The following is a 25874-nucleotide window of genomic DNA, read 5'->3' on the forward strand; positions in this document are numbered from 1 at the left end:
ATCATAAAAACCATAAGTTAGCGGCAATATATATATATATCTATTCTTGATCTGGAATCCTCATATATCCGCACATACCCATTTTAGCCCCAAAATCGGGGGATGCTATTCAAAATTATGCTATTAACATAACAAACGCAAACGATTTTGAATTGTGGGGTCTGCTTTCAGGCATCACAAATTTGTGAGGAAATTGTGAGCATTTGAGTTTTTGAAATCATTTCAGCATACTGAAACCCTGACTATTACAAACACCTCACAATAGCGTGGTGATTTTTGCGAGACGATTTATCGAGATATCCGTTACAATATCGGTGCCGGTATTAGTCTTAAAAGTTATCGACCTAATGAAAAGATGATATATTATTTACTACCTCCAAAAGTTAGAATATTTACCTAATCAAAACAATTACTGAGAAAAAATGCTTCAAATAAGTGGTCAGTACAGATTAACATGTATAAGGCAGTTATATAATATGAAAGACTTGCTTTTAAAGAAGTGTACGGAGAAATTTCAGAATAATTATTGCATTCGACTTCCTAATCAGTCTATGTCGAAAACTAAGGTTAGACAAATTAGTTTAAACTTTATGAAAATAATCTGATCTGCAATTTATATATTACTAGATAAAGCATTTTACCGCTGAATACAAAGCTGCTGTGAATTTAGTTGCTAGGTCTTGTGATGTGTCACCATTGATGGTGCGAAGATTGCACTCTAATAGTGTATTTTTTACGTCGAATAAGCCTCCGAATGACAAAGACAATCCCGACAGAACAAATGGTAAAGACAAGAATAATAATGCTAATAAAAATGAGAACAACGAAAAAAATGAAAACGAAGATAAAATGAAATCAATTCTCTCGAAAGCTTTACTTTGGATGTTTACTATTTACATGCTTGTCGTCTTCTTGTCGCTAATAATTACACCTAGAGCAGAACGTCCTGAGGTATAGTAAGAATATCAAATATGACACGATTTCGATTACTTTAGCGGTCGGTTAAAAAACACGAATTTCGGTATGAATGGGGTATGTACGGCTAGGGGAGCTTCTCCTGAGGAGAAAGGCACGATTACGATTACTATGACGGTAGGGTAAAAAACATGAATTTCGGTATAAATGGAGTATGTACGGATAGGGGAGCTTCTCCAGAGGTGAAATAAGCAAAAATACCGTTGCTCTCACTTATATATTTTTTAAAATATTACCTCTTAAAAATTTGTTTTAATAACACTTGGTATTTTACAATCTTTCACTAAGTTTTTTCACATTTTTCACTTTGTATATTTAAATATACACTCTAAACATGGAAATAATTTCATATTTCACTTTTACTTTGTTATATTTTAGCTATATTTACTAATTTAAAAATCACTTAGCGCACTCATCGTTGAAAAGGTTAGATTGATTACAAATATGAGGAAAACGAGTGTTGCCATATCTTCAACAGCAAATATGTAGGATGTTCAAAGATTTTTCTTTGTTTGCATTTTCGTGTGATTTCTTAATAAAAAATACCTTCCAACATTTTTCAAGCTAATAGCCTGACAGACGAGCAAAATTAATGCGCCTTAAGCAACGCTAATTCGCATTGCAATTTTAAGGTGACAAACGGCAGTCTTGTTGGCACAATTCCGATTTCTTTGGCGCCGCGATTTGAAGGTACCGTTGGAAAGAGGGAGTCCTCCTGATTAAAAAATATATGGGGTTATAGGTACCGCAAACGCTTAGTTTACGAGATATTCGACCTTAAAGTTCAAAAATTGCCAAAATTCGAGCATTTCAACAAGCTATTTTACCGCATTAAACACACTTTACTCACATTTTTCACTTCAAATTAATTAATTTAAACTATAAACTTTTAAATAAATCCACATTTTACACTTTTAACAGTTTTTTTTACCGAAGAAATCTTTATTTTAAAAATTACATTTTACACTCGTAGTGAACATCATGTGTGTGCTAAAATTACGACGAAATGGAGCGCTGCCATGTGATAATAAGGAAATTCGCTGAAATGCCTTTTTTCCAAAAAATTCCTCTATCCATTCATAAGGATATGTTCTTTATTTAATTTAATAAACAAATATGTAATATTATATACTAATTATTATAATATTATATAATAATATTATATAATAATATTTAACCATTTTGTAATGAAAACTCAAACTTTGTTTGAATATTAGTGCAAGATAACCTAAAAATATAACCACTTTATAACGAAATTCAATATATTTTTTTTTTTATTTTAACGCAGAAAGGAGTACTATGCGAAAGTACTTTAGTGACCCCGGGGTATTCGCTCGACCAGGGTTATTTTTTTTAAGCGCGGCCGAAGGCCGCCAACGCAGAAAGGAGTACTACGCGAAAGTACTTCAGTCACCCCGATATGATATAAATTTTACAATATTATTATAGATTTTTACTTATTTATTTTTATTAAACATAAATCGCATATTATACATATACATACATATGTATAGTATATATGTATACATATGCATATAAACAAAGAAAAATCGTTAAGAATCCTATAAATTTGGTGTTTGAGATGTGGCAACGCTCGTTTTCCTCATAATTGTAAACAATCTAGCCTTTGCAACGATGAGTGTTCTAAGTGATTTTTAAATTAATAAATATAGGTAAAATATTACAAAATAAAAGTGAAATGTGAACTTATTTCAATCTTTAAAGTGTATATTTAAATATAACAAGACAAAAATGTGAAAAAATTTAGAGAAACATAGAGACATAACATGTTTTCTTAGTGCAAATTTTTGAATTTTTAAACGTGAATATTTCAAAAAATATTAGTTATTTTTACATTATTTTCGGATATTCCTCCTCTGGAGAAGCTACCCTATCCGCACATACCCCATTTATATGGAAATTCGTTTTTTTACCCCGCCGCCAAAGTAATCGGAATCGTGCCGTCTTGTTCATTACACTGTGATAGTCAAAAAAAAAGACAAGACCAAATTCGACGGTTTCCCCCTATTTCGGGTCCTACGAATCGAACTGCATCATTACTTTTTTGAGTTACAATCATGGTTTCATACAAAAATTTTTGTTGAAGTTTTTCATCAAAGGTGCCCATTGTAAGAGAAAGGCACATTTTTCTTCGGTCTCTAACTTTTTTAATGTTGACTTTTTTGGTAAACTGTCTTTGGCAAAGCTTCTCATAATAAGTCCGTCTTTAAGTTCTTAGATGACTGTAAACCCCAAAATCAATGTTTTTTGTGTCCTTATAGCCAATATGTCGAAAAAACTGAAATTTAATCCATTTTTTTAATGTTTTTTCCCTCACGATTCGTCAATATTTTAATTTACCCTTTGATACTTATACATTAAGTGACATCTTGTAATAGTAAGAAACTTAAGCAAAGACAACGTTCTGAGCAAACTAACCATTAGAAAAAAACTTAACAAAATTTGTATTTTTTAAAAAGGTACACTAACTATGTTTGTGTGCTGTTTTATTTTTTTGTATCTTATAAGTGTTATCAATAAGTATCATAAATTTGTTCACAATATTTAAATTAAATTTAATAAGACTCATCTATCAATGTCCAACACAAATCAGCAAGCAACGAGTCAAGCTTTTTGCCGCTGTACCAATGCTCAAGGGGGGCGGCGACACACATGCCACATTTAAATGAAATTCTGTGCGAAGCTTCCAGTCACGCATTCTATATTGGAAGACTGTGCCTAAAAATGGGGTTCGGCATCCCAATGATTTGGATAGATCCACAAGGGCATCATACTAGTAACTGCTACGCGTGCAAGAAAAAATTTGAAAGACTCAACAAAAAAAACACAGTATACAAAAGTGTTCAATCTGCACAGCTACCAGTATCTCACTCCGACCTACAGATCTACTCTCAATGTATAACCCAACCGAAGTTGAAAGCCCATGTCGTCACTTGGAGATTTCCCAAGCCTGTTTGAATACGATGGTACGACAGCTGAAATTATCGCAAGGAGAAGCGATTTGCCTAGCACATCATCTTCGATCGGTAAATATATTGTCTAAAGATGTGAAAGTGTATGGATACCGCAAAAGACAGGAGGAGCTTTTAGATTTCTTTGAGGTTAATGTCGACAATACTTTTTCGTATAGTAAAAATATTCCTGGTCTTATGAACTGTGAGTACAAACCAGAGCAATGGCGCTTGTTTATTGACTCGTCGAAAAATAGTTTAAAAGCAGTATTGCTATATGTGGATAACACAAAAAATTCGGTTCCAATCGCCATAAGCTCCAACACAAAGGAAACATACGAAGCAATGAAATTAATTTTGGACAGAGTTCAGTATCAGCAGCATCAATGGAAGATATGTGCGGAGTTAAAAGTATCGCCTTGCTTACTGGTTTGCAGACAGGATACACAAAAAATATGTGCTTCATTTGTCATTGGGACACAAGGAACCGCGAGACCAATAAAGAATGCGTGATTGGAAGCTTCGCACAGAATTTCATTTAAATGTGGCATGTGTGTCGCCGCCCCCCTTGAGCATTGGTACAGCGGCAAAAAGCTTGACTCGTTGCTTGCTGATTTGTGTTGGACATTGATAGATGAGTCTTATTAAATTTAATTTAAATATTGTGAACAAATTTATGATACTTATTGATAACACTTATAAGATACAAAAAAATAAAACAGCACACAAACATAGTTAGTGTACCTTTTTAAAAAATACAAATTTTGTTAAGTTTTTTTCTAATGGTTAGTTTGCTCAGAAAGTTGTCTTTGCTTAAGTTTCTTACTATTACAAGATGTCACTTAATGTATAAGTATCAAAGGGTAAATTAAAATATTGACGAATCGTGAGGGAAAAAACATTAAAAAAAATGGATTAAATTTCAGTTTTTTCGACATATTGGCTATAAGGACACAAAAAACATTGATTTTGGGGTTTACAGTCATCTAAGAACTTAAAGACGGACTTATTATGAGAAGCTTTGCCAAAGACAGTTTACCAAAAAAGTCAACATTAAAAAAGTTAGAGACCGAAGAAAAATGTGCCTTTCTTTTACAATGGGCACCTTTGATGAAAAACTTCAACAAAAATTTTTGTATGAAACCATGATTGTAACTCAAAAAAGTAATGATGCAGTTCGATTCGTAGGACCCGAAATAGGGGGAAACCGTCGAATTTGGTCTTGTCTTTTTTTTTTTTTTGAAAAAAGCTATCACAGTGTTATTAAATAAAGTGAAATAAAAGTGTGCGAAAAAGTTAAGAATATTGGAAAAATGAATAGCAAACTATACGTTGTTTATTTTCTGCCATCTAAAAATATTAAAATAAATTTTTGTCAATATACTTGCACATAATTTAATTAGCAATATAAAAACTGTTTACCTCTGAAGCTGTAAACACAAACAAGGCGGCAGATTTCAAGCGACATCTGTCAAAAAATTGCAAAAATCGGCCATTTTTGAGCAGTGTTGCCTACTCAAATTTGGTAAATTCAGCTAAATGCACGGAATTCTTGTGCATTACAACTTGCATTAACATGGGTCAAATGCGCAAGTAAATATAAATTAAGCCCTCTAATGCATATTAGCGCTGTGGTCTGTCAGGGCTATAAGATTGCTAAATAAAGAAAAAGAGAAATTTCAGCTGAACAATTCGCTTATTATTTTGCTTATTATCATATGGCAGCGCTCCATCTTCCTCTTTCCACCGATGCGTTCAGATCGCGGCCCCAAAGAAATCGGAATTGTGCCAGGAGAAATATTCAAAAATAATTTTGCTAACACTTATATTTTTTAAAATGTTCGTAATTAAAAATTCAAAAATTTGTATTAATAACATTTAGTATTTCACAATGTTTCATTAAATTTTTCACATTTTCACTTTGTATATTTAAATACACACTCTAACATTGAAATAAATTCATATTTTACTTTTACTTTGTTATATTTTAGCTATTTTAATTAATTTAAAAATCACTTAGCACAGTCATCGTTGAAAAGGTTAGATTGTTTACAATTATAATTTTTAACGATTTTTTTTTTTCGCATGATTCTTTTTTCTCTATTAATTAAAATAAAAAATACTTCCCAACATTTTTCAAGCTATAATTGAGTTGTGAACACTTTTTCCATATACATTTGTATATGTATAATATTTGATTTATATATAATAAACACAAATAAGTAAAACTCTATTATATTATAAAATTTATATCATATCGAGGTGACTGAAGTACTTTCGCGTAGTACGCGTAGTAAAAAATTAACCCTGGTCGAGCCAAAACTCAGGGTAACTGAAGTACTTTTGCGTAGTACACCTTTAAAAATCTAAGTATTTTATTACGTAATATTATTATTTAATATTACTTAATTGTTTATTAAATAAGAAAATATCCATATGCATGGAAAGATTGTTTATACTCATTTTAATTGGAAATATAATTTATAGACGATTGTTTTTATTAGAACTAAGATTGCTAAATAAAAAATGAGGAATTATAGCGAAAAAGAGAAATTTCAGCGAATTGCTCATATTTGCTTATAATCATATGGAAGCGCTCCATTTTTGTTAGCACATAAATGATGCTCACTACGAGTGTAAAAGGTAATTTTAAATTTTTACAGTATAAATTGTGAATTTGTTTAAATGGTTACAGTTTATTTAATTAAATTAATTTGATGTGAAAAATGTGCATAAAGTGTGTTAAATATAGTGAAATAGCTTGTTGAAATGTTCGAATTTTAGAAATTAAGCGTTTGCGGTACCTATAGCCCTGTATAGTTTTTAATCATTAGGACTTCCTCTTTCCAACGGTACTTTCAGATCGCGGCGTCAAAGAAATTGGAATTGTGCCCAAATATGATATACATGTAGTATAAATTTTGGTAGGCCGGTTCAAATCCGATATTGCTTGAAACTGTTTATTTATTTGTTCTGTGTTTTTTTTTATACCTACCCTGAACAGTTTGTAAGACCCGGAAGAAAACGTCGTTTACCCTATTAATTAGGTATATAAATGATCAGTGTGTTGAACTGAGCCGATTTGGCCATGTCCGTCCATCAGCCGGTGTGTTTGCCTGTTTGTATATACGCGAACCAATTTTTTGTTAAAGCATACGGCTGACACAAACTGGTCGGACAAAATTAAGTTTTTGTATGGAAAGCTTTTTGTATTTGACAAGATATCTTCGCGAAATTTGGAAGAAATTATAACAAGGCGAGGTTACAATATCCGGGGATATTCCGATCACTATCAAGATCATGTATAATGAGATTTTATAGATTTATTTTCAAGCCATCGACTACAATATCCAGTTTGTGAATATGGTCGCTGTGGATTTGGTGGGAGCGAGTGTTAGGTTCCGTGCAGAGAAGAAGCGAGAAAGGTCGGAGAGATACCTGTTTACCTTCGAATATATGCCATCGATTCCATTGCCCGACGTCAATATCGTGCAATCATCAGTGAACGAGGTTATGGAAACTCCCTCTGGTGGCTGTGGGAGTTTCAAGATGTAGAAGTGAAAGAGTAGCGGGGAGAGGACACCACCCTGCGGAACCCCCTGTTCAATTCTTCTCAGTTTAGATTTTTCTTCTCGAAACAGTACGGATGATTGACGACCGCTCAGGTAATTCATGGTCCACCTCTTCAGTCCTGGAGGGAGCGTAGTTTTCTCGATGTCCTGCAGTAGCGTTGTGTGATTGACGGTGTCAAAAGCTTTTGACAAGTCCAACGCTACGAGGATCGTTCCTCGCCGGGTGGTTTCTAGTTGAGGCCACGAACTATTTTGGCGTTTATGATGCTAAGTGTTGTGGTGGTGCTGTACACTTTTCGGAATTCAAGATGGTGGTCGGCCACCACCATTATCTCGCTAGCGATCTTTACGTAAAACGTTGAAACTCAAAGGATCTGAGCGGCTGTTTAGCTTGATTTCTTGGACCGCAGCTATCGATACATGTTTTCGATTCATGAGTGCAACTATCTCCTCGATCTAGAGTCCGTTGCAGTTGAATTGTAGTATTCGGGTTTGTCACGGGTGTCCGTGGGTGATCCTGGGGCTGACGTGTAGATGATGTTTGTTGCAGCTGTGGAACCTGCAGGGGCGGTTGTCGCACTGTTGTGTGTTGCAGACTGCCGCAGCATGGGGCAACATACGACTCGCTCCGCTCACACGTGATGCGCAGGCCGGAACACGCCGGGAAATGACACCAGCCAGTGCAAGAATATAACTTGACTGTTGTGACATTCCTAAATGATGATGGAGGAAATGATTGTACGAGGAACCAGGAGTTGCTGAGTGGTTCTCGTACGAGGATTGGAACGGGATGAAGGTTGGAGGGGGCAAGTCAGAGTGGGAGCTATGTTGGCTGTTTGAGCTCCTGGACTTGAAGGTCCTCTGTTGGCCACTCGGGATGACCGCCGGCGCAGTGCGCGAACAGTGTGGACAGCCGTAGAGGCTAGTGTCGCGTATTGCGTTGGCAACATGGGGCCACGTAACTCGTGGTCACCAATCTAAACGGGGTTAGATCGCCGAAGTCTGCTCGGCGTATTGCCTTATGTCGTCGACATAGTTGAGGAATGAACTCTTGACACTCCTAAGAAGCTGTACCGCATCAAGAAGGTGGCTGCAGGGATGATTTCTACGAAAATACCCCAGCAGAAACTTCTTGGAGAGGAGTTCATTTTGCTCTTTAATTAGGAGCATACGGGTCTCTCTGTGCAGATGTTCGATAGGAAACATAAAGAGGCATCCTGTTATACTCCGGAGTGCAGCGATCTGGTATGTCTGAAGCTTCCTCGTCTGCGTTCCCCTGCATCCAGGCAACCATGTTGGCCCGGCGTAATTAAGGACCAGTTGCCCGATAGCCTTGTATTTTGCCAACAACGAATCCTTGTCTTTTCCTCATGTGCTGCCGGCTAGCGACTTGGTGATTATGTTGCGGCTCTGACTTTAGCAATAATCGCGGTCGTGTGAGGAGTTAAGGGGCACAGACTGTCGAGTGTCACACCTAAAACCTTAGTGTTATTGACAGTCGGAATTTTAACGCCATCGGCTGCAATATTAAGGTCAAGTTTATTTTTGGGCACATGATATCGACTACATTGCCCGACGTCATTGTCGTGCAATCATCAGCGTTCGAGGTGATATAGTGAGTGATGCTGAATGAGTTGTAGAAGTTAAACAACAACGGAGAGGGAACACCCATCATTCGGATGATTCAAGATGACGACCTTGGTGAGCAAGTCTACTTCCGTCGAGCTTAGGTGCTTTAGCTTCAGCATGTTAATTCCATCAGATTTTGCCTTGTTGAAGACACTCTGAACCTCCTCATCGGTGAAAGTAAGTGGTGCGCAGTATTTTGGCATTTTACGTAGCCATCGGGTAATAAATGGTTTATGTCTACCGGGTGCGGTGTAAATTGCCGGCTAAAATACGACAACTCGGTCATGATCTCTCTTCGGATTCGACAAAGCCTTGACAGTAGTTCAAAGCTTACTTATGCCGGTGGAGAGGTTGCAAAACTTCAGGTGCTCTATCCATTTTGTCCGCTTGTGTTGATTTACTATTTAACGAATCTCTAGCATGGATTTCGAAATCATCCGTACTATTTCGAGGAAAATACTCTAAGAACATTAAGAGGTCATTCCTCAACGACGACATCAGACAATACGTCGACCAGACATCGGACGCAACTAACTTCCGACAACCACTGACTGCCATTCACAGTGGCAACGCCTTCACCAACTCCCTTCCAGTGAATGACATACTCGGAGTCAAACCACCACTCATTGCAGACGAAGTTGCTGCGAGAATCGATAATGGAATCTCGAATCGTTTGTCTGTTTCGCCAGCTCCAGCCACCTGCGATCATTTGACAGGCAGGAATGCCAAAGATCATGATGCGCGTTAAAGTCGCCTACTACCGAACGGTTTTCACCACGAAGTAGCTTAACCATGTTCGGGGGATATCCTGTAAGGCAACATTTAAATGGGTGATCTATGTATGAAATATTTCTAGCTCGACATCGCCTGACCAGATAGCTATACCCTGCGTTCGGGGCTCATAAATGCATCTATCTCCTCGATCTTGCAAAGGAGTTCGTTGCAGTTGAATTGTAGAATCCGAGTTTGTCGCGGGTGCCCGTGGGTGATCCTGGGGGTGAAGGCAGTGGCGTGTAGGTGGTGGTTGTTGCAGCTGTTAAACTCGCAGAGGCGGTTGTGTGGTCTGATAGCAATGGGTGTCGTGTTTTAGATTAAATTTGTCATCTTTGGAGCAAATATCGCTTGTATACACGTGTGCTTTAATAGCTGTTTCTGAATTTGGAAGTAGCTATTTTCTGCTAGAAGAAATTGCACTAGCAGAAAATAGTAGCTCTTTCAGCTTATTAAGCTCTCAATTTGTTATTTCTTCTGCTCGTTGTTTGGGTTAAGAAACGCTTTTTCAGCAGACATTTTTTATCTGGTTGAGCTTTTGTGCAATGGCTCTGTTATCAAAAGATAAGTTTAGATACTGGGAAATATGTAATGCCTTTTCTTTAAGGCACAAAAATAATGTCACTTACATGATCCTTTGGTTTGGTTTGTGATAACAGCAAATCAAACTTTCATACAAAATGTCTATGTCATGCCAAAAGTGTTAGAAGGTAGTTCTTTGATACTATGATTAAAATTAGGCACCAGATGTTGTCTAACATAATGTATGTACGTTAAAAAGGGGAGGTATCTGGTCAATATTTCCCTTAGTCTCCATATACCGAATAGAAATACCGGATTTTGAAACATCCGGTTGACTTTATATTTCAATATGTAAGGTATTTTAATACTAGCTGACCCCGCAGCCGTTGCCCTGCGTGAAATTATGTGTTTTGAAATGAAAAAAAGTTGAAATTATATTCTGTCGAAAATGATTTATTTACGATTTTTCTACATTTTTTTTATGTGGCGCAACTTAATAAACATAACTTTTTGATTTCTGTTCTGGTGCGTAAATATATAGAGAAGATGGGTTTCCAACTCGTCAACACACCACATATATCTGGCCGTGTGAAAAACATAGCATTTCCCGATTTCCTTGTGTCCTGTTGATTGTCAACGCAAGGGCAATTTTCCCTGGAAATTGAATACGTTTGAACTGAAATGGCTGTCCCTTGTATTCGATAACTACGTCATAATCATTCGGGTTCCATTACACAGTTTCGGCGCATGAAGATTGTGAAACATAATAATGACAGATCCAACTTTAAGACGCAAATGATGCTGGGGCAGGCTTGGTATGGTATTTGGAAATTCCACTGGATAATTTACGGTTTCGTCTTCCTTGTCAAGACGATCGATCGATTTATATGAGCGCAAACCTCCCGGAACTTGACTTTGAATCTTCCAGTTTAAATCACTAACATCGGTAATTTTGGCAGCTAAAATTGCTCGTGCACTCAAGCTATCGCAGTTACGATAATTTGGCCAATGTTCGGATAAACATTCGTGATGAGTTCATCTTCCGTTGAAGTGAATTGACAAAAGGGAGGTGAAATTGATATCAAACCACTGGAAGTATCAACCGAAATTTGCCCATTTCCAATTCTTAGCGAATACAATGTAAAATGTCATCGGCAATGTCATTTTTTCGTATCCCATAATTAACGCGAATTTAAAGGCTGATATGTCGAAATGATCTTCGCGAAAAGTATGCGAACTTCAGTGGCATGCGAAGTACTATCGCATTGTCCTTCGTCTGTTTCCAGTGATTATCATGTTCCAGCAAATGCTACTGCTGGCATGCTTCTCAAAATGTTGCACACACTGTACCATTCACAATACGCGATGACTTAAATGAAGTTGAACCGCGAGACGCAAAACAGTCGGAAAACTTTCATGAATTGCAAAAGTAAATATCCTACAAAGCGCTTTATTGCAGTTCACATATCGACCCGTTTGATACTGCTGATCTCATATCGTTCAAGGCCAATAACCGCTATGTTGCTTTCTTTGGTGACGTACTTGCAAACGTATTTGATCGATTACACCAATCTGCAATATTCAACATTGACATGAGTTTTGAATGTGAATTAAACAAAAGGGGGACGAATATGGTACGACCCATGTGTTGTCAACTTCGATGTGTTGTTAACGTCGATATTCACGCCTCTAAATGCTAAATGTTCTGCCATTGTCGTCTGGTGAGTGACGCCGATACAGTTAATATCCATCATTTCCCATTCCCGTTTCCGAAAGAAAAGCACATGAGTAGTGTTTCGTGCATTTATTGTCAAACATCCAAACCAAAGTGGGATTGTAAGGTTCGCAAGGTCCATGAATCATATTGGTTTTCACCACTTCGTATAATTCTGGATCTATCTCTGAATCAGGAATTTCCGCTGAAATGATTTCATCAATTTGATCTGGTGCGGCAAACCTCTTTTTTGCTACTCAACAGAACACATTCAGCATCTAACAGCATCATATATACCATAGGTTGCTTCAAGATAAAGACCATCAAACATCGCAGCTATTGTTTAAAAGTCGTGCTGTGATATCGTTACGATCGCGATCCATAATTCCGCACGTATGTCATCGCATTTTGAGAGTACTTCTTGCCTTTCTTTGGGCTGCCATACGTTGATGGCAAAAAGAACGCCGACCAATATTAGCGCCACCTCTTCGTGGCTTCGTAACAAATTTCAATCTGTAATTGATCACATCGTCTCAAACATACATAAAGTTTTCACTGAATAATTTTCAATAATTTTTCCTTTGGATAGCCGGAATAAAAAAGTAAGCGACCGCAATTGAACGATTCAAATAATTTACAAATCAAAATATTGAAAAACAAAACAAACAAAAATTGAAAAAAATGTGTATGGAAAATGTTACTTTTTGGAATTGTCCAATTTTCCGACTTCTCCTCATTAAAAGTATAAGGTATTTTGTTTCTAAACCTTTCCCGATCCACAACCAACAACCTTTAAAAATTTTATTAAGATTGGTTCAACCGTTCTCTTAGTGTTACTAACAAACAAACATTCATATTTATTGTAACGTTTGTATGGGGAAAAGAAAAAGGCTGTTTTTAGGGGTTTTCCGGAAACTATTCGAATTTTTCTCGCCGTAAAAACCATCCTTGAACTTCAACAAACATTTAAGAAAAAGAATTGGCCAAATTGGTTCAGGCGTTATTGAGTTATGCGCGTACATACATTTTTGGTATTCATTTTTATTTATATAGATTAACGGGTCAACGACATCGGTCATATGTTCGCTCATGATATGAGATTTTTCGGTAAATATCCTCGGATTATGATCAAAAGTGCTGTGAAATCATAAGTAACTATTTGAATAAACTAGACAACGACGTTGTATGTACAAATGAATTGAAGTGGAAATTTGCAATAGTTGGACTGTAAACTCAATACAAAGAGTCATCCAAATTCGCAAAACGAATATGTTTTTTTCGTCTCTCTTTATAGCATTCATTATTGCGATTTTTCTTGAACCGCATATATTTCTAAGCAATATTAATTGCAAACTGGCGTACATGGGCTCACTCCAAATGTACAGGAACTGAATTCACTGAGCTGGTAAATAAAATCAAATCACAAGATTCTCGACAGTGATCCGTGTTAATCAAAAATGAGTCTGTGCCGATTTTTACTATTAAAGCGTTTGACGTTAGCATTGCCGACGTATAAAAAGATTGTTGTCTCTAAATACGAAGAAGGTCGTTGGTCCGAATGGCTTGCCAAATATCTTCCTCAGAAATTGTGCCACCAGCCTCAGTAAGTATTTTAAACACGTATTCAATTTTTCACTCGAAAATGGTACATTCCTAACTGCTTGAAAATCTTCCTATGCCTGTCCTTTTCATAAGGATGGTCTAAGGTCTGTTGTATCCAACTATAGGCCAATTTGTATACAATCAGCTTTGGCTAAACTCTTTGAAAATATAGGTTTTCCTCACGGCATTCTTTAAGAATATTACCAAACAGCACGGTTTCGTAGGCTTTTTTTATGTAAATTATGTACTCGAAACTCTATATAACGGTCAGGATGCTCATACGTCCTACACGGACTTCAGCAAAGCATTCGATAGCTAAGCAGATACGACATTCGAGGTAGTGCACTGAAATAGATTCACTAATACCTAATTGGAAGGTAATTTCAAGTTAAAGTTGATGGGCATCTATCTACCCAAGGATCACATCTGGGTTCAACTCTCTTTAATATTTTTGCAAACCACAGTGGTGCTAACTTTCAGTCTGAATATCTGCTTTATGCAGATCATTTGAAGATCTTTAGTTTGATAACTAGTGACGGACACACCCATGTTCTTCAGAGCGATATTGACAAACTATCGAGCTGGTGCCAAAAAAAAAAAACAAACTAGATTTGAACATCAAAAAGTGTGTAACCGTATCATACTCATGATAATACTTCCGAACGTCAGATTACTATAGCTTGAACAATGAGACAATAAGCGAAGTCGAGAACGTAAAGGGCCTGGGCATCATCATAGACAAAAAACTGACTCTCAACTTGCATATTGATAAAATTACTATCCAGGCTTTCAAAGTCATTCACTACTACATCTCTAGTTCTTCCAATTTCAAAATACAGCACCGTAATTTGATCTCCTTTCACTGACACCGCAATAAATCGTATCGAAAAATATTCAAATGTAATTTTGTAAGAGCTTAGAATACCGCTATGCCCTCTATGGAGAAAATGGTTCAATAAATGACATCTACGGCTATTTCAATGTCAACAATTAATCTAGTCTGAATATTTTTTCTAGAATATTTTTATGTTGAATGGATTAATTGACGCGCCTGACATCATCAAATGTTTCGAATTCGCGCAATCATTGAGTTTTTCTCGTCAACACAATATACATATTAAATTTTCCTCTTCGATTGAGTTTATGTCAGATACGATGATTTTATAATAAATTTTTCTGACTGGAAGTTACATAACTAATTTAGTTTATATTCATTGGGACAAAAGAGCATCCGGAAATTGTAATTAAATTCCCTGGGTAAATGATATTTTAGAAAAATATATTTTGCTAAGTTGGTAGGACTGTCCTTAATTACTGTGTCTGATCTATCAACCAGTTTGTTTACAGCAGCTGCTTAAGTCGGTACACCTCAGTAGTGCGTTGCGATTTTTACAATGATTAGAAATATCGAACAAAGAACTTGTCTCAAATTTTGTATTTCTAACCAAATTTTGTGTGAGGAAACGTTGCAAGTATTGGAAAAGGCTTACGGTGATTCAAAAACACAAGCCTACGAGTGGTACAAAGCCTTCAAAGACGGTCGAGAGATGGCAAGAGAGCTCAACATCTCTCGCGATTCCGTTCGATAAAGCTGATTTTTTTCAAAAAGAGTACAATTGTGACCTAATTTAAAACCAAAAACGCAATGAATACTATCGATCAACTAGCGTATTCACCAGATTTGTGACTTTTTCTTGTTTCCCAAACTGAAACTGCTGCTCTGCGGAACTCGTTTTCAGTCGATCGAGAGGATGAAACAAAATTCGCAGAAGGAGCTGAAGGCCATTCCAAAAAGGGTTTATGAAAAGTGTTTCAAGAAATGGAAAAATCGTTGGCGCAATTGTATTACATCTGGTGAGGATTACTTTGAAGGCGACATAATAAATATTGATGAAAATTTAAATATTTTCCATTTTATTTACAATTTTCGGGTACTTCTTTGTTACAATGTACATATGTCGATGAGATACAAATTTGATTGGAATCAATTTACGATTTCGTCGTACAATTAATCCTAATGTCTTTTGCAATATTTTTTTAGTATTAAGTTTTGCTACCCCTGAAGGCTTTTCCCCGGCTTTGATTTTCCAAGTCTTTCCTTACTTGTTGTTTCATGTGGTGCTGTGAGGGTTTTTACTTATTTTATTATACTTATAGTGTAGTTCCTTACTCATTTATAATAAAGTATACATATTTTCATTTAAGATATACAATGTATTCCAAATAAATTCGTGAAATGGTGTATCCAAATGCTAAAAATTTTTTTGTTGCCTGATTTTAACGGAAAACTTTTGGTCAACCATTTTGTAGTACTTTTTGGCAGATGTTACTTGATTTATACTCGCGTTCTGCGTCGGTCGACAAAATCGCCCAGCAGAGTTAGTAATTCGAGCAACCATGGTTCGTTTCATTCTACGTTTACTCTCATCCTCAGACACGCGATTTAGTACGCATAGAAAACGCTATTGCTGCTGAGGAGCAGAGTTTTGAAGAATAATGATAATCCATAAACCATTGTTAACTCACCGTTACATCCTCCATATTTCTTCAAAAATGAAGCCGGCCATAATTTTGCAGTCAATACAAAACGCTATAGAGCCATGATCAACCATGATTAATGACTTTTTGCAGGATATTGATAACGTTATAAAATATTCGCTATTTATGTGTCTTCCCTTTTCAATAGTAGTTTCAAAAAAAAAACTCTATGCACTACGTTAAATATCGATTCAATACAACACTCTACATTATTTATCCAAAGATACATATCGCCATAATAATTCGTTTTTATTACAGTGAAATAACTAAAAACTCCATTTTGAATAATTAATTCTTTGTTAACTTTTGGCGCTCTGCTTCAAATAACTTTCCTAAATATTTGATACTTTTAGTTGTACAGTAGATTTGAAACTGAAGGCTTAGTTAGAATATACACATATGTATATAATACACATATATAAAAAGAACCTTATTGATCGCAGGGAACAGTTACGAATATTGCGTTGTGTACACATACATGTTTTGACTATTTCTAACACTCCTCAACGCAATATGTCATTAGACACTTAAATGTTAACATTTCATTTTAATATATACACATCATACTAATAGATTTCTTATGCTTAATTTTACTAAGGTTCTTGGGCAGGACATCATATATCATATTTTCAGTTGATATATACTTTATTTCAATTACATTGTTCTTAACCATTTTCCTGATATGATGATACTTAACCACTTCGGTACGACGCATATCGGCCACAAAACGTTGCCCATGGCCGGCATTCACCGTCCGCGCACTGTCTCTCTTTCCTAAACATTGCGCACTTTGGTTTTCGCTAAACACCTTTGTTGAATGATCATCGCTCAAACCCATCTCGTTCATGAATTTACGGATATATAGTATGCTGCTTCTTTAGCATTGATTCCCCGGAGATCACTGCTCCTGCTGCAAGAAACGTCCAGGCGCTGTACGATTTTCGGTTCATGCATTATCCAGCCTAATCAGCATAGGCATAACACTTGATGGGGTTTGCAGTCCGTTGGTAGTGCATACTCAGTTCAGCAGTGCCTTTAAGGTATCGCAAAACTTGCTTGGCATCCACCTCTTGTTCCTTATGAGGATTTGCGTTACGTTGTGACAGCTTCGCAACACAGTGTATATATCTGCCCGGGTTTTAATGGCTAGATACATCAGAGAACCTATCATAGATTGATAGCTTGCCTGGTTCGCTCGCGGACACTCTTCATTGTCAAACTTACCCTGGAATCCTGCGCTCAACGGAATGACTTTCGCCTTGCAGTTACTCGTATGATACTCGTGGAGTAGGTTTCCAATATACTGTTTGTGACCAATAGTAAAGTTGCCAGTTGCTCCTTCTCTTTCTATTTCCATACCAAGGAAATGCCTCAGCTGACCGCCATATTGACGCCTTTGTTGAGTGCTTTCATAGATGGCAACAATCAAATCGTCAACAAAACAATGAAATAAACTTTCAAGAAAAATTACGTCATGTGCTACTGCTACCTTTCATGTACTCGAATGATGTCATGTCCCCTAGCTTCTATCCAGAAGCCTTCATCCAGACGAGCATGTAGAATCATACTGCGCGCCATCTCAACCAATGTTCTGTTCGCGCGCTCAGCTACATCATTTTGTTGAGGTGTGTATGGTACTGTAACCTGACTTTAATACCGTTGCTTCCCAAAAATTTTTCAAACGTGCCACTCAAATACTAACTTTTTGTCCAGCTTCTCAAAGTTTTGTTGAACACTTTCAATTTTTCGAATATTTCATCACGAATTTTCAAGAAACTTACATACGTGTATCGCGATTTATCGTCAATGAATGTTACAAAATATCGCGCTCCTCCTTGTGAGGATTTATTCATTGGTCCACAAATGTCTATATGCACCAGATCCAACACGTCTTTCGAGCGATTTTCAGTTTTCTTTGGAAATGGTTTTACGCATATCTTACACTTTGCACAGATTTCACATATGATTCTTCAAATCACTGTAAACTTTTGCTTTTTTTGCAGTCAAATTAGACTATGCACCAAAACACTTATTGTCGTTTGTCTCTAATAAAAACAAATCTTGCTGCTCCGCACATAGGAGCATTTGCCCTCAAAAACCGGACAAAATTGAAAATTACAAACTTCAGCCATGGTACTCAAAATTGATTTTTTTTGGTACCTAAATAACCGTTCTACAATGAACCGATTAAATGAATGACCTTCAGGCCGCTATATTGCCACACAAGTAGTCGGAACCTAGACTTCGTTCAGAACGCACGTGCTTATTCGCGAACTCTCCATTGTTCTCAAAATTGCAAGTTGCTTTTTTTATTGCGTGAACGGAATTCTTGAAAATATTTTTTATGGATTCAGGACAACATGGTATGTATTTAATATTAATGATATAAAAATTAATTTAGTTAATGTATTATTATGTTTTTTTCGGGGAAACAATGAATCATTAAAAAAACAATTTTTTTTTTTAATTTTTTAGAAATTAGTGTTTTTGTTATAGTGTCGGGCGAGGTCGAGCTATGAATAATTTTTCCTAGTAAACTACAGGGTTTCTACTTAACATATAAGCTTAAATATTTTCCCCGTCTTTCGCCCCATTTAAAAAAAGCGCGTTGAAAAAAGTTGGTCAGTTGCATAAAATGAGTAGTGCTTTATTTATTTATTTTAATTAAATACTGAAGTCCTGCTTAATTATTCTATACGGGTGGTATATAGATGGTATAAGGGGGACCGATTTTGACAAAATTTAGAACGTAACATTTTCATTTTCCTGTGTTACTCTGTAAAAATAAGCGAAATCAGACTACAACCACGTCTACTTCCCACATAACATAATTTAAAATTCCATTTGATTTTTTCACTTTCCAGTACACAAATAAAGAATTAATTAATATAACGGAATAAAACTTTGCGGTAATAATTTCTCTAAAGTAAGCCACCTTTTGACCAATAATTGTATAAATCCAACCAAAGCTGTTCAAGCCCCTAGGTACCGAATATGCGAACCCGATACTTCTAGGTCACTTTATGTAAGATATATCCGCCAATATTTGAGTCAAGTCTCAATGAAAATTGTAGAACATATTTTATTCATAACAGTGTATCTTTGAGCCTAAAATAGATACAATTGCGCGAAAAAAAACCCCACCTATATAACTATTACCAAGATTTTCGGACATCCAATTGACCTTGCTCCATATGATTGCTGATTGTATGAAAGGTACCTAAATGAAACCGAGGGAACATTTTTTTGAGTATGTGGCATATTAGTAGAATGTGGGATGAGCAAAAATAGATAAAATCTGGTCGGTACTACCCCCTTCTCAAATATATTCAATATAAAATTTTCGATTGCACTCGAACTTAGTCCTTCCTTACTTGTTTTATTTTAATATATTGCATTATTATATTTAATCATGCATTTTTATAAAATCACTTTAAATAATTTTGTCCGGTTTTTGAGACCTAAGGCTCCCATGCGCTTCGGTGCAAAATCATCGTTAGAACATGCAAACACTGAGTATGACTTTTCCGACCTTTGTCGTCCCTCTCATTTTCGTTGCCTTTGACGCTCTCGGTTTTTTCGCTGAATTTTGTTTGGCAATTCTTTGAAATGTGTCCACTCGGCTGATTTTCGCCTCGCGAAGAGAACATTTTTGCTCTCCTTGTTGTTGAGCAATTTAATTTTTAACGCACTTAATGCCGGCAAAGATTCACGTGATTCCATTGCTACCACAAAATTATCAAAGGCGTAGGTCAAGCTTGGCAACGACAGTATGCACAAACACTCTACGGGCAGTGTAAAACCAATCTCATAGAATTTTTCAGTCAGATCTCTGAATTTCTCTAAATGCTTTCAGATTCTGGCGATTTTATATGTAATAATTGTTTTAATAATGTAACGCGGCGTGCAGGTCCCTTAGGCATATGAATTTCTTTTAACCTTTCCCACGCACTAGCTGACGTTTGGCAGTTCTTCACATTATTTATCTTCTTCGTCTTTTACGATGCGACCGCAAACTACGAGCCATAACTCTGCATGTATGAGCACGCTTTTCATCTGAACGACTCACGCGCTGTATGATTGGTATCATTCAGCTTCTCAATCGAATGCATAACGTAATTCATGTTGTCGTCCAACGCGAAATTTCACTTAGTCACTTCTAGTTATTAGTTTTTTTCACAATTTTAATTTACGATTTTCTATTTTTAATGAATTTAACACACTTCTTTGCAATTATTAATCAGCCGTTTTCCAGTACAATAATCAAATTTTAATTTACACTATTTTTTCTCGCCTGGGCCCATAACTCCCTAGTCCTACAGTTTATTTCAGACTGAAGGCTAAGTTAGAATACACACATATGTACATACATATATAAAAGAGAACCTTATCGTTCGCAGGCAACGAGATTTTACAGTTACGAATATTGCGTTGTATATACTATTTCTAACAGATACTTTACTTTACTGAATGTTATTTTTTTTTGTATATTTATTTCGGTAGACTTACTTTATCTTGAATTTTATGGAGCAGAACTTCAATGATTGATTTTTCACTCTTTACAAAGTATCTAATCTTTTGGGATCCAAATATTTTTAAACTGCGCCAGATTCTCCCTGGAATGTTACCTTTTTGTTTTTATTTGTTCTGCATAAACAGTTATTTTTTCTATTACCTTGTAAGGGTTCAACGAGATATGTTTCTTGGAATGAATTCGTACATCACATGTTAGCTACTGGCGAAGTTAAAGAACTCATTATACGCCCGGATATGGAGATGGTAACGATTATTTTACATGATGGTGCCATAATTAAAGGAAAAAAGGTTACATCTACAATTTTCCACATGGCTATAGCTGATGCATCTAAATTTGAAGAAAAATTGCGGGAAATCGAATCAAGACTTGGTATAACTGAAGGCAAGTACATGTGAACTAGATGAAAAATGCCTGGTAAATAATAATCTTTATTTTACAATTATTATTAATAAATTTAATTTAATTTGGTACATATGACTAATGTCATTCATAAAAGTTGTAGATCAAAATGGTTCATTTAGCTAGTATTAAAGTGTACGAATTAATTCTAAAACATTGTCAAGATGAGAAATAGTCAACGAATAATCCGGGGAAATGGTGAAACTAATCCAAAGAACTGTGCAGCAATATCGCTGAACACTATGTTCGTAATATCAAAAATCATAATAAAATATTTAATTAAACTCATACGCCATACTGCCAAACCCAAAAAACCGGAATAACGTATTTTTTGTAGACGAGAACAAATTAAACCTGTTTAAATCTGACGGATAGAGCTATGTTATTATATTTATATCTAGCTTAATTAATAATAATTAATAATTTATTACTTTAGGAAAAACTAAACAAATATCACTTCGTATATTATTTAATGAATGTATAACAGTGCATATCTGTAAAACAATTGTATACATTTTCAATGTTAGGTGTTGCTGTTACTTATGATAGACATAGTGATATTACTGGACGTATAATGGTGTTAATTTTGTTCTTCGCATTGCTTATGTCGATCGCGTCAAGAATGAAGGGTGTCCGAAGTCCTATAAGCATGGATTCTTTTGTGAGTTTTTTAATTTAAAAAAACATATCGTACATTTAATAATATTTGAATAGTCTCAAATGGGTAGAGCGAAATTTACTCTAGTCGATCCTTTTGAAGGAGGAAGAGGAGTACTTTTTAGAGATGTTGCAGGCCTACAGGAGGCCAAACAAGAAGTAAGAGAATTTGTTGACTACTTGAAAGCACCACAAAAGTATCAAAGATTAGGAGCAAAAGTGCCCAAAGGCGCTTTGCTACTGGGACCACCTGGTTGTGGAAAAACATTGTTGGCGAAAGCCGTCGCGACTGAAGCTCAAGTGCCTTTCCTAAGTATGAACGGATCGGAGTTTATTGAAATGATTGGCGGTCTCGGAGCAGCAAGGGTACGAGATCTTTTTCAAGAAGGCAAAAAACGAGCTCCATGCATAATATATATTGATGAAATCGACGCAATCGGACGGCAGCGATCTGGAACTGAAAGCATGGGCCAAGGTAGTTCTGGCGAATTAGAACAAACATTAAATCAACTTCTCGTGGAAATGGATGGTATGGCATCCAAAGAAGGAGTACTTATGCTTGCAAGTACCAATCGTGCTGACATATTAGACAAGGTAACTAACAATACTACACATATTTATAAAAATAAGCATTATTACAAATATATATATATTAGGCATTACTTCGACCTGGTAGGTTCGATCGACATATATTGATTGACTTGCCCACTCTACAAGAACGTAAAGAGATTTTTGAAAAACATTTATCTGATATAAAATTGGATTCTAAGCCTGCGCAGTTTTCGGGAAAACTTGCCAGATTGACACCAGGATTTTCAGGCGCTGATATTGCTAATGTATGTAACGAAGCTGCTTTACATGCTGCCAGACAGTGTCAAACCAAGGTATCGGCATCAAATTTGGAGTATGCCGTTGAGCGACTTGTAGGTAAGTTCATTCCATTGACAATATTGTATTCACGTCTGCTAAATTTTTGTAGGTTTCTTAATTGTGCAAATTGAAGTTTTAAAGTAAATTTCTGTTGTTGTGGGTTCAATTACATACACACCTGCTCAAAATAATAATTACACAATACTTTTTCAAGTAAAGCTCATCAACAAAAAGTTTTATTTAAATTTTTAAGAAAAACGCAAACATACTTATATTTTTGTATTTACATATATATAATAACATCTATTAAATAGTGGAGAAATATGGTAATTTTAGAGTTTTCTAATGTGATGTCGTAAATAATTACTCCTGTACTAAGTATTGTATCCATTGAAAAGGTCTACAGAAAACTCTCCGATGGTATATGTCTATCACTTATGGATATTCCACAATAACATTTTTTTTGTCGTGCCTACAAATAGCGTGTTGGAAGCCGCGGTTCTCCCTATAGCACTTTGAATTTAGCAGCGATCGTACGCGTTTATTATCGGAGCTCTCTAGCGAGGAATACTTAAACTTAAATATATTATATAATAATACAACTGCTAAATATTTGGAATAGTAGAATAGAACTGTAACCAAATACACAGTGCAATGGATTATAACTGGCTGATTACTGAATCAGTCTATGAATATTATACCACGTGCATTTCCAACTAAGCAAAACTCTTTTCAACGGTTGATCTCCCTGAACAGAGCCCAAATTCAACAGTATTTTCCCCCAAAACGCAATGCTCTATTAACACACGAAATGCATTTATGATCCATTTTTTTGTGAACTAACAATTTGCTTCACAAAAATGCTATATCTCATTAACTAATGGTTATAATCTAACTAATAGAAATCATTTAGTAGTAGTATTATCTATGGGTTACCCATGGATTACTTTACTTACTCGTTTGGTCACACTACAGATTAAAGGCGGACAGGTTTCCTTAGGTATCTCATACCAAGTTTTTTGTATGCACTTCCGTAACTGGTTTTTGTTAGAGAAAGACTGATTCGGCAATTTTTTTTTTAGTTCTCCCCATAGGTTTTCTATTGTATATACATATATGTTTTCTTAACCAGTTTTGGGTCATTATCTTGCTGATATACCCAACGTAATGTCCTCGTAATAAAATAATTTCTTGCCTGCTAAAGACAAAGAGATTTTTAATAAAATAAAAAAAGATTCCATTATTCACTATGATGTTAATTTCATAAGTCTTAATAAATATTGACCTTTTAGTATACTGGCATCAGATATTCCAGTGGTCTTTAACTAAGATTTCTTAATAAAACAAAATAGACATAAGTTAATTTGGATCCAATTATATTTATAATGAATTTTAGAGACACTTCGAAGTATGGTATATCACACGCCTTAAATTCTTTTAAATTTTTAAAGGTGTTTAACTGCCGGTCGCTTCAAATTGTTAACTGAAATATTATATTTGTTTTTTTTTTATTATACTGGCATCAGATATTCCAGTGGTCTTTAACCAAGATTTGCTAATAAAACAAGTTATATTTATAATGAATTTTAGAGACACTTCGAAGTATGGTATATCACACGCCTTTAGTTCTTTTAAATTTTTAAAAGTGTTTAATTGCCGGTCGCTTCAAATTGTTAACTCAAATATATGTTATTTGAATAATTTGTACACACATTTTAAATTTAACCCATCAACTAATTATTAATTTTTGCATTTTCCAAATTAAGGTGGAACCGAAAAACGATCACATGCACTTTCACTGGTGGAAAGAAAAGTTGTTGCTTATCATGAATCCGGGCATGCTCTTGTTGGTTGGCTTCTCCCCAATTCTGATATATTACTAAAAGTGACAATTGTGCCCAGAACAAGTCTTGCCTTGGGATTTGCACAATATACACCAAGCGAACAGAAGCTGCATAGCAAGGAAGAGCTTTTTGATAAAATGTGCGTAGCACTTGGCGGCAGGGCTGCTGAAAATATAATCTTCAATAAAATTACTACTGGAGCACAAAATGATTTAGAGAAAGTTACGAAAATCGCATATGCTCAGGTACAAAAGTTAATAGCAATTTGTATAAATATGAAACTCACAATTCCACACTGAATAATATTTTAAAACTTAACTTTTAATATTACTAGATAAAAAAATTTGGAATGAATGCAAATCTAGGGCCAATATATATAACAGACGCAGAGGAAAGCGGAAGTTTCAATCACCCATTTTCGGAAAACCTGCACAGGATTATTGACAAAGAAGCTCAAAATCTAGTAAGCAGTGCATACCAGAAAACAGAGGAACTATTGAAAAAAAACTTGGATAAATTAGAAAAAGTATAAAGGAAACTTATTCTCATTGCCACTGTTTTATTCCTCATTTATTTTCAGATTGCTGAAGCGCTGCTGGAGAAGGAAACTTTGTCTTATGATGAAGTAGTTACTCTGATCGGACCACCAGCTTACGACGTTGCAAACCGAGCGTTAGAACCTGTTGAGTTCGAAAAGTCTTTAAAAAATCTAGGAGAAAAAGACGAATAATTTGAATGAATTACTTAGTGTTGACGTTTTTAAAGTTTTGTGAATAAAAGTTTTCAAAAAACAAATTTTTAAAGCTATTAATACGAAAAAGGTATCTGCTTTTGCAAATTGTGGATATAAGAGATACAAGAGAGTGGACATTGAATCTAAATGTAAGTGCATTTTTTTCGGAATACACTACTTGTATGGATTTGTGAAATCACTATGGTGGTATCACAAAAATAGTATTTGGCTCGAGTCATTTAAAGGGGTCATCCTCTGTGACGGCCCTTTTTTAAAAGTTTTTCGGTTTTTTTTTATAGTGAAATAATAAAGCACAGAGCTTTTGAGTTGTTACTATATATTATACATTGAGCCTTTAGCTTAGTACCCAGCTCTCAAGAAATGTAAAAACTTCATATAAAAAAACGCTTAAGAAATGGTCAAAAAAATTTTCTGCGGTAAATTTTCTTGTGCTAGTATGCAGCTCTAAAGAAATCTAGTACTAATTTTTAATACATTTTTTCAATAAAATGCGAATATGGCAAACCTGGTTTTGCGAA

General features: G+C 35.5%; 1 protein-coding gene across 5 annotated transcripts; it reads left to right on the forward strand.

Moving 5' to 3' along the window:
* The first annotated feature begins 341 nt into the window (after nucleotides 1-341).
* LOC126760161 (paraplegin) lies at nucleotides 342-25397 on the forward strand. Of its 5 annotated transcripts, XM_050475615.1 has the most exons (9): nucleotides 342-566; nucleotides 628-951; nucleotides 20979-21213; nucleotides 21759-21892; nucleotides 21946-22482; nucleotides 22545-22815; nucleotides 24525-24847; nucleotides 24937-25128; nucleotides 25183-25397. In XM_050475615.1, the coding sequence occupies exons 1-9, from the start codon at nucleotides 423-425 to the stop codon at nucleotides 25330-25332; spliced, it is 2310 nt and encodes a 769-aa protein (XP_050331572.1). In that variant the 5' UTR covers nucleotides 342-422; the 3' UTR covers nucleotides 25333-25397. The 5 variants fall into 5 exon arrangements, with proteins under 5 accessions (XP_050331572.1, XP_050331574.1, XP_050331573.1 ...); XM_050475617.1 differs by lacking the exon at nucleotides 20979-21213 and having other exon boundaries at nucleotides 628-784; XM_050475616.1 differs by lacking the exon at nucleotides 628-951 and having other exon boundaries at nucleotides 343-566.
* The last annotated feature ends 477 nt before the right edge of the window (nucleotides 25398-25874 follow it).

This window comes from Bactrocera neohumeralis, chromosome 5 (assembly GCF_024586455.1).
Source record: "Bactrocera neohumeralis isolate Rockhampton chromosome 5, APGP_CSIRO_Bneo_wtdbg2-racon-allhic-juicebox.fasta_v2, whole genome shotgun sequence".
In the NCBI taxonomy this organism is placed as follows: Eukaryota; Metazoa; Arthropoda; class Insecta; order Diptera; family Tephritidae; genus Bactrocera; species Bactrocera neohumeralis.

What these genes read in the sequence shown, in the direction of transcription:
- LOC126760161 (XM_050475615.1), top strand. Translation starts at nt 423, where the DNA reads ATGCTTCAAATAAGTGGTCAGTACAGATTAACATGTATAAGGCAGTTA. An exon ending in AAGACTTGGTATAACTGAAG is followed by an intron (nt 21,214 to 21,758) that starts GCAAGTACATGT and finishes TTTCAATGTTAG; the next exon opens with GTGTTGCTGTTACTTATGAT. An exon ending in CTATAAGCATGGATTCTTTT is followed by an intron (nt 21,893 to 21,945) that starts GTGAGTTTTTTA and finishes ATATTTGAATAG; the next exon opens with TCTCAAATGGGTAGAGCGAA.